This window comes from Zophobas morio, unplaced genomic scaffold (genome assembly GCF_036711695.1).
Source record: "Zophobas morio isolate AGI-343-1 ecotype UQ-CSIRO unplaced genomic scaffold, CSIRO_AGI_Zmor_V1 ptg000278l, whole genome shotgun sequence".
Classification (NCBI taxonomy): Eukaryota; Metazoa; Arthropoda; class Insecta; order Coleoptera; family Tenebrionidae; genus Zophobas; species Zophobas morio.
In genome coordinates, this window is record NW_026972382.1 from 47957 (window position 1) to 60132 (window position 12176).

General features: G+C 24.1%; 1 protein-coding gene and 1 long non-coding RNA gene across 3 annotated transcripts; one reads left to right on the forward strand and one right to left on the reverse strand.

Moving 5' to 3' along the window:
* Positions 1-1026: 1026 nt before the first annotated feature.
* LOC135119692 (CAAX prenyl protease 2-like) lies at positions 1027-6009 on the reverse strand. Of its 2 annotated transcripts, XM_064044087.1 has the most exons (10): positions 5923-6009; positions 5580-5674; positions 5455-5517; positions 4090-4200; positions 3803-4020; positions 3573-3681; positions 3350-3421; positions 3229-3291; positions 2593-2685; positions 1885-1952 (listed from the first exon to the last, which is right to left on the reverse strand). In XM_064044087.1, exons 4-10 carry the CDS (start codon positions 4124-4126, stop codon positions 1942-1944), a joined length of 603 nt encoding a protein of 200 aa, XP_063900157.1. In that variant the 5' UTR covers positions 4127-4200; positions 5455-5517; positions 5580-5674; positions 5923-6009; the 3' UTR covers positions 1885-1941. The 2 variants fall into 2 exon arrangements, 1 of the variants encoding a protein (XP_063900157.1); XR_010278333.1 differs by lacking the exons at positions 1885-1952; positions 5455-5517; positions 5580-5674; positions 5923-6009 and adding exons at positions 1027-1112; positions 4462-4576 and having other exon boundaries at positions 2593-2681.
* Positions 6010-6921: 912 nt separating this feature from the next.
* Positions 6922-8456, forward strand: LOC135119687 (uncharacterized). The gene is made up of 4 exons (XR_010278329.1): positions 6922-6959; positions 7230-7257; positions 7641-7756; positions 8388-8456. It is a non-coding gene; the product is annotated as an uncharacterized LOC135119687 (long non-coding RNA).
* The last annotated feature ends 3720 nt before the right edge of the window (positions 8457-12176 follow it).

Genomic DNA, 12176 nt, shown 5'->3' on the forward strand with positions numbered 1-12176 from the left:
GCTTTCATTAAATTATTGCTCAAACTTAGTATCCTCCACTTCTTTGTAGCGGATAAAACTTTCTTGTTAGCAGGGTGTACCCAAATGTGCATACAAGAGTTTTTAAAAAAACAAAAGGGGGTTTTAAAAAATTTTTCTGCCTACTCGCAAAGTGTAAACTGAACGCAGTATCAGTTAAATAATTACTCGTTTCCATTAAAAATAAGTTTACGTTATTTACGTTTCCTCGCCAGATTATAACATAGCACAGAAACACTCAACTTTGCTAGGACTTTTACTTTGTAAGGCGTTAGAGGTTGCCCATGTAGAACAATCAAATTGTACATCTAAAGTAAAATTTATAAATGTTTTGTAAGCTTTACAAAAAGACACGAGTGGTTTCGCTACGAAATGTTCAATTAAACTATAATTAGAGTTATACACTTAATTTAAGAATTTCGAATTTTTTTTTTTATAAAAAATTGATAATATGGGTTTTATACATAGCTTAGATTAATTATGAAATATTCATATAAGTTGAAATGTTTTGTAAAAACTTGGTAAAACGAGGTTTTACAAATTTTTTCAGAACGTTCTACATGCTACATAATATTGTTTATTATATGGAGCTAGCAATTATTATACTATATTATACTTTTTTATTGTCTCACCAATGGTACTAATTAACGCATAGTCTTTAATTTTTTTTTTTTTCTGGGTGGAATTGTAAATGACAGTTAGACGCCCCTTACAAGCCTTTCTTCAAACTTTCTAGTCAATAGTTAAATATTGTTTGGCATCTGTTCCGTAAAAATTTGTTTAAATTAGCTTTAACGACGCGAACGAGCATTGCAAGTATAGAAAATTGCAAAGCTGCGAAGCCACAACCGAATTATATTTCGAATAAATAAAGTTTCCAATATTATTCGTATAAGTTTAAAGCATTATCGGCTGTAATGCTACTAGGAATTTTATCTATTCTAATTCATACTTTGAACTTGATATTATAAGCATATACCAGAGTTAATTACGATTTATTTAGATATTTAAAGGTTTACAAAAGTTTCTTCCGCTCAAAACGAAGCACATAATAATAAAAGATATTAGTCCTCCCAAAAAAAGTATTATGAGGCCTAAAGAAAGAGATTATTAATATCAAATATATCTAACGGAAAAAACTTATCTACGAATATTCTTTAAGGTTTAAAGAAAAAATAAAATGAAATGTAAGTAATTGTAAATGTCCGTTTCGTGCAGATCTTAGTTAAAGTCAACATTTTTTTAAGGCTAACTTAACTATATTATAGAAATTTTTAGTTTAACCTTTAACCTACAAAAAACCTTATTATGTGTTGGATAGCTTAGCAATACAAAAACGTAAAAAACTCGGCGAAAAACGAAAGAAAAGTGCATTTGTAGCTCTCAAAAAAAAAGGAGTTAACTTAAAAAAAATTATATAAGTAAAAAAAAAAAAGAGTATATAATTTTGTTATGTAAACATTATTTTTAGTCCCTTTTCTCATAATATTTTTTCTCAGGTTTTTTTCTCTGATAAAAGAATATAATTTCATTACAATAAACATTTTTTCCCTTTTCCTATTATAATATTTCCTTTCTACAATAATGAATTTAATTTTGATTGATAAGCATTTTATCCTCTTTTTAATTTTGATTGGTAAGCATTTTACCTTCTTTTTCCTTTTAAATAGGTAAGTATATACAATTCCTTTATAATAATTTTTTCCTATCAAGTTCTTTCTCAAGTTTTCTTCATTAAAAAAATAATATAAAATTTTACTTGGGTAATCAATCTTTTCCGCGGTTTCTTTTTAACTTTTAATTAAATATACAATTATGGTAAGCAATTTTTTTTTTAATTATTAAAAATTAATTCTCTCACGCAAGAGCATCCTAGTAACAATGCGCAAAGAATCCTAATTTGCTTAGTAAATTCTTATGGAATTAATTTCTTCCTGTCACATAAATTTTTTAAAAAATTAAAACTTTTTCATCCTAAAGGAAGTTTATTGATTTTTATTTTTAGATTATTATTAAAGAAAAATTATTAAAAGTAAACTTTTTCCTGCGCACAGAATTTAAATTGATTAATAAATTCTTTATAAAATTAAATCTTTCTTATCCTCATAAAAGAAAATTTATAAGTATACAAATCCTATACTATAAAAATCCTATTATTTTTTATAATTTGAACTTTAAAATTTTTTTACTAAATACTTTTTTTCTTACAAAAGAAAAGAATATCATAATTTTCCTTCATTTTTTCACTTACTTTTACCTTATAATAATAAATAAATTAAAATTGAAAAATCCATTTTTCTTTGCTTAAGAATGAGATTGTGATAGTAAACTTTTTCATTAAAAAAAAACAGCCCTTAAAAGCAATTTCGAAAAGTTTTTAAAATTTTACTTTTACAAATTGAGTTGATTTTTAAAAAAACTTTGAAAATAAGATTTTTAAAACTAATTTTTTTTTAAAAATTAAAAATTGCATCAAAAAATAGAGGGAAAGTTTCATATTAAACGTAATTCTTATACAATCCGCTAATAATTTCTCAATGCCTTTTAAATAAATTAAAGGTAAAAAAAACGCACCTTTGCGATGTGGGTGTGAAGCAATTTCTTGAAATCTAGGAAATCCAATAGCGTTGCAAAGTATGTGTATCACAATAGGAGTGAGAATTCTTCCTTAAAAAAATAAATTTAAAATTTTTTAGATTTTTTTAAAAAATTACAAAGAAAAGTTAAAAAATGCTTTTTTAATTAATGAACTATAAAAGTTATATATATATATAAGTAAATATATAGTAATTTCTATAAAGTTTAACTTCTAAAATTAATTTATATTATATAAATAATTAAATTAGTTATAAAAATTAAAAGTATACGTAATTATAAAATTAACTGCAATAAAGATTAAAAGATTCAAAATTATTTTAAGGAAAACTTTTTAAAATAATTTATAACAGAAAACTAAATGTAATAAAAATGTACAATAAAGTAGAAAAGAATTTAAAAAAAAAATTAATTTCAAATTACTTTGAAAAATTATTATGAGGATGGAAAGTTTAACATAAAAAAAAAGTTAACTGGAATTTAATTATTCAAGTAATATTAATTATAATAATAAAAAATTAAAAATCTATATTAAAAAAAGTAATCTACTTAAACAAATTAATATTAAATCACAAAATAATTTAATTTATTAGGGTAAGGGTTAAGATTAAAAACCTGTGCACAAGTAAAAGTAAGTATTATAAATGGCGAAAGTAAATGTAAATCCACTTTGCATAACTAAAAGTAAAAAAGAAAATATTAAACAAATTTCTATATTTGCAATTTTTTAGTTTACTAGATAGATGAAATTTCTTCTTCCAAGAGGGCCAAGGCAAGTGGCGATGTTCAAAAAGATGATGAAAGTGTGCTAAAAAAGAAAAAGAACTTAAAAATAGTTAATAAAATTTAAAAAAAATGAATTATACTTGATTAAAAAAATTTGGTTTATCAATTTTTTTAAATTAAAAAATATTTTAAAATATAAATAATATGAAATCTACTTTTGAAATTTCACTAACCCAATCCGAAAAAGATTGAATTAATTAAAATATATAAATTTCGGCCAAAAGTGGGAGCCAGTAAAGGAAAAAGGCAACCTCTATAGATTATTTCTTCGGTAACGGGAGCCTGCAGATTTTTAATAATTTATAAAAAAAAAATTAATTTAAAAGTAAAAAACGTGAATTTATCTATAATTTATTATATGCTTTAGCTGGATTTAGAGATTTCAAAAAATTTTCAGCAGTACCACCACATAATCTCTCCAAAACTTTGAACTATATAAGCAGTTCCTTGCCTCTTTTAAGACTTCAGTAATAGAATTTATATAACAATCATCACAATAAAACTTAGCAACAGGCCCAAGGAAGAGAATAAATGTTAATAATAAGGAAACACAGGCGGAAGCCAAAGCGTAAGCATCAATAGAAAATCCCAAGCAAGTACTAACGGAGTGCTTTAGAGATTCTATTAAGAATATATGTGCGTGTGTGGTGAGTAAGAATAAAAGAGGATAATGCAAGATAAAAAAAAAACTTTCTTTGGTCCTCAATCCGGTAATGAAAGAGTGCATTTATGTAAATACAAGAAAAAATAGAGCAGACAAGAAAACTTATACATCTTTTTTTAATAACAATTGGATGATCTCTAATATTAAAGATAAAAAATAAACTTTATATATTTTATAAAAAATAAAGTAACTAAATGCGAACAAATTAGTTATGATAAAATCTATTAAAGTAATTTGGTAATTTATTTTTAGTTAAGTAAAAAACCACGTACAGCCTTTCAACATACTTAAGAGCAAAGCTTAGTACTAAGAAGTTTTCAAATATTTTAATATCAATATAATATAAAAATTATGATTTGTAAGTGTTTTTTTACAAAATAAAATTAGTCACAACTTACCTATGAGCAGGATCTTTCCAAATATACAGACTTAAAATAAAAATAGTGGTTATAATAAAGGAATGAAACAAAGATTCAGCTGGTGATAATTTATTAGATAACAAGTCGATCTGCATATTACCATCACTATTACAACAATTTTTACATAATATTTACTATAATACTAAAGATGAAAAGCACCGCAGTGGAAAATACTACATAATATTTATGTACAGTTCTCTGCGTAGCTGTTACTGTAAAGGGTTTACATTTCACATGGCGCTAATTACGGTTTGGCGACGAAAATCAACAAAATAAAATGAAAGAGAAGAATACTAAAATTTTATAAATATATAAAAAATGAAGGAGAACACAAAAAAAGAAAAAAAAATACTGTGTTAATCTTATTATCAATGGTGTTGGTCACTTAGGACCCTATTTTCCGGTATGAAAATGCATTTTTTATGTTTCAATTATATGATAGTTCATAAAAAAGCATTGTTTTTTTTAATAAAACTTTAACTAAAATAATGTAATGGAGGTTATCTTAGTTCAGAGTGCAAGTTTGTTATTTGGAAGTATATCGTAAATTTTATGGTCTCATGTGCTTTTCGCCTGTTTATTTTCTACTAGCTAATCTAAAATTTCATTCATCTTTATAAATATATACTAAACTTTTTAGGATATTTTTAATTTTATTGACTCATCAGTCGGCTCAACTTAACATCCAACCTACTAAGTACCAGTCGCCTAAGAATTATCAGTAAAGCACACCAACATGAAGCTAAGATAGCTGAAAATCTTATACTTTGTTTCTGTTCACCACATAATGCCAACCCCTATTAAGATGCTTAAATATTAGAATCTAGAGGGCGAATATGGATCTTTATATTGCTTCTAGTCAGTATACTATCTCAGCTAAACTAAGGCGCTACTTGCTAGTAATTTTTATTAATTAGTGTATTGCCAATAAAGCAAGGCTTTGGCTTTATATAATGAACACCAAAAAGTCACCTATGTCGGTAACAGCATGAAAATCTATTGTTTATTGACTAAATAATTAGGATTGGAGACGGCCTGCAGGAATATATAAAATAATTTTTAGTTAATTATTATCAAAAGTAATTCAGTAAATTGACCATTGGCTCTGAAGAACTTTTCGTTTAATAATAAATTAAGATGAAAAAAGGTCATAATTCTGAGGCATTAGCAGAAATTTAGCTCTAAGCGTTTTCTAATATATGTTAAATAACAATAAGAAGACAATTTAATGTAGACGGAACAGCTTATGAGTAAACTACTTTTTTAAAATGTAAGGTTCGAGCACGTTAGATAATTTTAAGTGAACTAGCCTTATTAGAAAAGTTAGTAAAAAATGTTTTGATTAAGATATATTAGGTTTTTCTAGAATTTAAGACTTCTAGAGAAACCAAAAATATACTTTAGTTTAAAAACTGATATATACAAAAGGTAGCCACGCACCATTCATAAGTTTCTAGTATTTCTTAGGTATACATTAAAAAGGATGCGCTAGCTGAAAGCTTCAATTCTTTATTGCTAGTGCATGCTAGTATCTTGCCTCTCTCTACTTGCTTTTGTTTAAGTGCTACGGATACTAAAATAATATAATAAAAATTAATATATATAACAGTTTAAACATTACGTATCAATAACTGTTTTGAAATTTATTAGAACTGTATGTTCTGAGGTAAATCAAATTAAAACACAGCCTGTTGTATAGCCCCTTGTATATTTAATACGAAAAGGCGAAGGGTAGCAACCCAAGAAAACCAAAATATAATCTTTAATGTATTTATTTTATTTAGTATTATCATACGTATTTTATTATTCAACACTTTTTTATGCGTTTTCTTGGGTGGTCCCACTAGCAAACCTACGATCTCCCTCTACGTTCTTTCACCGTTCATTTAGCAGTAAAAATAAACAAAGTACACTTTCACGAGTAAACTTTACTTTTTAGGCTTTGGCAATTAACAAAGTAATTCCTAAAATTGTAACAGTAAAGATTTATATTTTTCTCAGTGGTAGTCATTAAGTAATTATGTTGTATAAGGCATGAAAAAAACCTATCATTAAGTAAATACAGATGTACTTACACAGTAAAATTTAATAGCAATTTATTTAACAGCTACTTTAACCATTTCGGCTCGTAGAATTTTTGTAATTGTTTCCTAATATTTAAATTATCTTTTAAGCAGCTTCATATAAGATTTAATTTTTACAAAAAAATAAAGGTAATTTTAATATATCAACTTTTATATTACCGTCCTTATAAGCAAATATTAAAGAGCTATGATTTGATAAATTCATTATAATTATAATAAAAACGTTATCAAGTATATAGTACAACACCTTCCATTTGAAAATCACGTGGGTCTACTAACCAACCACTCCGATTGGTATGCTTACAGGGATATATAAATTTTTTATTGCTGAACCTCACTTTGGACTTTTCCTATACTTCTGTTACGAAGCTTCTTGGTTCTTAAACGTTTCAGGTTATACTTTTAAATATTATTTTATTTATTATAGAATGAATGTAGTAATGATGACACAAAAAGGCCGAAAACTAGCCGTTACATATTTATTACTGTAAATTTTAACAAAAGAAAACCAAAAAAATTGGTGATTATTTTGTACAAGTTTGCACTAAGCGGCATATGATTAAACATAGAAAAGCGATTTATTTTGTCTGATTACCACATTTTTTCCTTTTATTTGTTAATAAAAGAATTTTTTTTATTTCTATTTTTATTTTTTTACAATAGAAAACGGCCGGTTGAACACATAAAAGATGTAAGAAGTTTAACCTTTATCCTTCCTATATAGTTTTTTATTAGAGGTTAATAAATAGTTCCCACTCTAATGCTAATTTTCATTATTTCTCAAGATATTTTTATTAGCTTTTTGCCAAATATGTTAGCTGAGTTGTAATTTAAATTAATTAGAAGCTACTATTACCCTTGCAGTCTTGAAAACTTTTTTATAAAACTTTTTCTTATCGAGCTATTGATTTTTTAAGTTATGCAGACTATCTTATTGCCTTTTTTTTTAATCTTTTAAAATTATTTTTTAATAAAGTAATTTAATAATCACTGTTTGGGTTATTTTTCGTTATGCAAAATTTTATTTATATTTTTATATAATAAGTGAGTCATTGTTGTTACTAAACTTATAAGAGTTATGAATTATAAGGAACTTAGCAAAAAATTTGCTTTGTCTTACGTAATGGGGATGGCTATTGGATTCTCTGCTGTAGGCGCTCACAGTTTGCTAGGACAAGTCCGATTCCGTGGTTCTTGATTTAATACTTACCTAATTCAATATTTTTACTTGTTAATTTTTATAATTTTCTAAAAGTTTATATTTTATATTTATAATAGTTTTTATATAAGGTTGGCTTTATTTACTTATTTTGCTCTTCTTTAATTTTAGAAAAAATTATAACTGAGGTGTATTAAAAACTTTTTTTCTATTTTAATTTCAATATTAAAAATTTTGTGGCTTTTACAAGTTAACCTTGAAAATTGAAGTCCTTTTGAACTTTTTTATTAGATTTTTTTATTTTAAAGAGTTCTTAATTTTCTATAAAGTAACATTTTACTTGTCCTTTTTTAGAAATCGTGATTTTGTTAAATAATAGTTTTATTATATCGAAATCTTTAATAAATTTTTTTTAATTAATTAATTTATAAATTTTTAAATTTTAGTGGTATTTTATATTTATGAAGTCAAGAATTTACAAAACTATCTATCTTAAAATAAAATGGCCTCAATTTAAGATTTTTTATTTTTTATTTTATTTACATTGAAGTTTTGAATAATTTTTTTAATTATTTTGAAACAATTATTTCTTTAATTTTTACATTAGCATTTTTTTGTTTTTCATAAACGTCAATTAAATTTTTTTTTTAAAATTCATAAAGTTGCTCAGGCTATTGGCTCTGGATTTTTTATGGGTACAGTTTTTGCTTTCGGATCTTTTGTTCGTTGAGGTCTCTGAATTTATTTGTCTGTTTAAATTGCTATTTACAAAAATAAATATTGTAGATTTTATAACTAAATTATTATTAATCTTAGGTAATTAGGTATTAATATATACTTAAATTATTTTTATAAATAGTGGCATTTGGTAAAATTAAAGAGAGGAGCTTTAATTCAGAGTTAAGTTAAAAAGTTTTATAATTAACCGTGTCTAATAAATTTATATAACTCATTAAAAGCCTCTAAGTTTAGTAGATTATGTTACATATAGATTTATTAGTAAAATCAGTTGTTACTTGTTTATCAGTAAAGCGAGATTGCGAACCTAATTAACATAGCAGTTATCAAATTTTTTAGTCCACCGAGGTAACTTCAATTTAAGTTCTACACAAGTTTAATAGTTATAACACTCGTTACACTCAATATTTAGCTACTCGTAAGATTTAAAAGGAGTTGATTTTAATTTTAAACATAGTCATCTAATTGTAAATATAGATTCGTTTTAAGCAAGAACATTCGTTACTTGATTAACAATGAAGTGAGATATTAAAGAACATTTACATTAATAGTTATATGTTATTTTAATTGAAGTATAAAAAAATTTTAGTTTAATATCTGAACGGATTTATAAAGCGTTAATAGTTTAGCAAAACTTGAGATTTACCAGCTTAACTATTTTATTATTCATAATATTTAGTCATCCGTAAGTAAAGTCAAGTTGATTAAGTTAAAAACTTATTTAATAGTAATAACACGGGTTGCTTGAAATTAGCAAACCAAAAATTTGTGCGTTAACTTATTTCATCTTAAATAAAAGTATATATATTGTAATGATAAAAAATAAGGCATAATATATAACCAATTGCACTTTAAATGCATTATTTAAGTCATTTATAAGTAATGGCAATTTTGTTACGATAAAAAATTTTAAATAGTAATAACACGACTTGCTTGGATTAGAAAACGAGGAATATTTGTGCGTTAACCTATGTATTTTCTTCTAAAAAAAAGTATATAAATACTTTTAATGAGTTATATGACAGAAAAATAGGACATTATTATAAAACCAATTGTGCTTCGTTGCAAGTCTAAAGAAAAAATTTTCACAATAATTGAGTGCGCATCAATTCACCATTTACAATGATTCATATTATGACTTACTATTGTAAGCTGTACTTATGTATTAGTTTTCCAATCCTAGAGGCTTACAAAGAGGGCTATGTTCCAATTTTTTCTACTTATTTGTTTCAGATGGAACTATTTTTGTTTTATTGTAAATGATCTCACAGAAGACTTTAAGAATTATATTTTTTTAACAATAGCATTAAGAATATTATTAGTATTATACAAAGAAATGGTAATATAGAGTTATCAAATTCTGAAGTATAGCACTAATTTATTTAATAGGTTTTGAATCGCCAGAACAGGGAAAAAAAATTACGCGGAGCTCAAGCAATTTCTTACTTAAACTTATTACTAGTGTTATGCTCTCATACGCTCAATCCTCAACTACATATATACATTTACCATTTAAATTTAATCTTATATAATAATTTTTATATTCTTGTTTTACGAAAGTAATTAAAAAAAAACACAAAACATTTTACAAAGCCCTACAAAAATATAAACCAGTAAAAGTTAAAAATAATAGAAACTAATCTTAATTGTTTTATTTTTACTTCATTTGGCAATGCATTCGTTATTTGGTAATTTTTTTTTATTTACACTATTTTTATAAAAAGTTATTCCGCATGAAATACTCTGAAACTTATAAAAACTTTATACACTTTAAAAGTTTTTTATCCTTTCCTAACAAAAAAGGGCTCAGAAGTTAATTTTTTAATTTCATAACTGAGAAATTGCTTATTCAGTTTAACTTCGTTATACCTTGTATAATTAATCACTTGATAACAATATAAACTTTTATAAATAAGAACACTTATTTAGTTTTTTATACGATCCCCTTTTTTTTCATAAAATTAATGGAATAAATTAATCCAGTAAAATTTTTTGTAGTTTTTATTTTATCATGGACGCCCTCTTCAGCGCGCCATAATTAAATCTGGAAACATTATAAGAAATTTACTCTGAGGGACGAATTAAACAAATTTTTTCAGCCTTAATATTTATTATTAATTAGCTCACATTTTAATAAATCATATATTTTTATTAAACTCTAACAAATGTTATTTCGCTTTCTTTAAAATTTTTGTTCAAGAAAAATAAATGCACGCTTTAAGATAATTCCAGTGCACTTTAATTTTATCAAAAAAGAATATAAAAAACTTCTTTGTAATGCCTTTTCAATTATTCAATTAATGATAACATTCCAAAATTTTGAGAGTAATTTTTTTAAAATATAAAAATGTAGACCTTTTAACAGTAATTTTTCCTTAAAAAAATTAATATAAAACAATAAATCCACTTAATCCTTCATGTAATAGTAATATTATAGATGGAATTCTTTAGCTCATAAAATCTTTTATATAATCTAGAACATAAGTTACTCTTGGAGAAAGAATTATTTAAAAAGCAAACTTTTACTGCGTTGATATTTATTATAAAACAATTCCATTTTAATAAACCATATATTGCTTCTTCAAACTTCCACAAATCTGTTATATCTGATTATAAAAATTTTCTCAGAAAATTAATTCCCCGATTTAATAAAATTTCAAAGCGTTGTAATTTATTAAAAATAAGTTTTTAAACAACTAATATTACTTATTACTGAAAATAATTTTTAAGATTTAATATTTCTATAAGATTTTATTTATGAATTACTTTATTTTTTATTCATGGCTTTAAAAATTAATTTTCTCTAGCCAATAATAAATAGCTTCATTGTTCCAGTAATTTAAAAACTTTAAAAATTCTACTTTTTTAAAATTTTGGATTTTAAAAAAAATCAAGCAAATATTGAAATATTAATTTCCACTTAAATATTTTTTTTTAGCTATAAAATGAACTTTTTCAAGTGAAATTATTAAATTTCAAACTGTATTCTTACTGGAGCAGATCTTTCACTTTAAATTTTTATAAATTTTATTATTTTCAAAATATATAAAAAATAATTTTAAAAATTACAAAAATAACTAAACTTATTATTTAAAAAAAATTATCTAATAAAAATCTTTTCAGTAGTATATTTTTTTTCTCAAAAAGCCAAATTTCAAATTATGACGGGTTCCACCAGTTTTCAAAATCGCGCAGACCTTTTTCATTTAAATTTTTGAGGAGCCAATCTTTAAATACACAACTAAATCCCCTTTTTTTTAATTTTTCTGGAGATTTTTTAATGTCTTTAAAATTTGATCTAGAATTTTTTGCAGTGATTTTTATTTTGTGCTTTTGTTTGGAAGGAGAAGAGGTTGTTGTAGTTTCCTCAAAGGTAATTTTTTTTTTTGAGAAAAGCTGAATTTTAAAAAATTAGTATAGTGGGAGTTAGATAAGATTACTTTTTAAGAAAATTTTATTTTTGTATTATTTTTAGAAGTTTTAAAAGATACAGAATACTATGAAGATTATATATTCCTGATAAACAAAATTTAAAAAAAAATAAAAATAATTTACAAATTATTATTTTTCTTAATATAATTTTAAAAAAAGACATTTAAAATTTTATAGTGATTCAGAGGAATTATTTATAATAATAGATTTATTTATTTATTATCCTTTACACTATAGTAGCTCTAAAGATTTCCAAGGAATTACTTTTTTTACTAAAATAA

Excerpts from the sequence above, each read along its gene's own strand:
- LOC135119692 (XM_064044087.1), bottom strand. The coding sequence starts at position 4,126 with ATGCACTCTTTCATTACCGGATTGAGGACCAAAGAAA. Across the intron at positions 4,021-4,089 it reads CGGATTGAGGACCAAAGAAA|AATCTCTAAAGCACTCCGTT; the intron begins GTTTTTTTTTTA and ends TATTCTTAATAG. Across the intron at positions 3,292-3,349 it reads GAAGAAATTTCATCTATCTA|TTATGCAAAGTGGATTTACA; the intron begins GTAAACTAAAAA and ends TTTTACTTTTAG.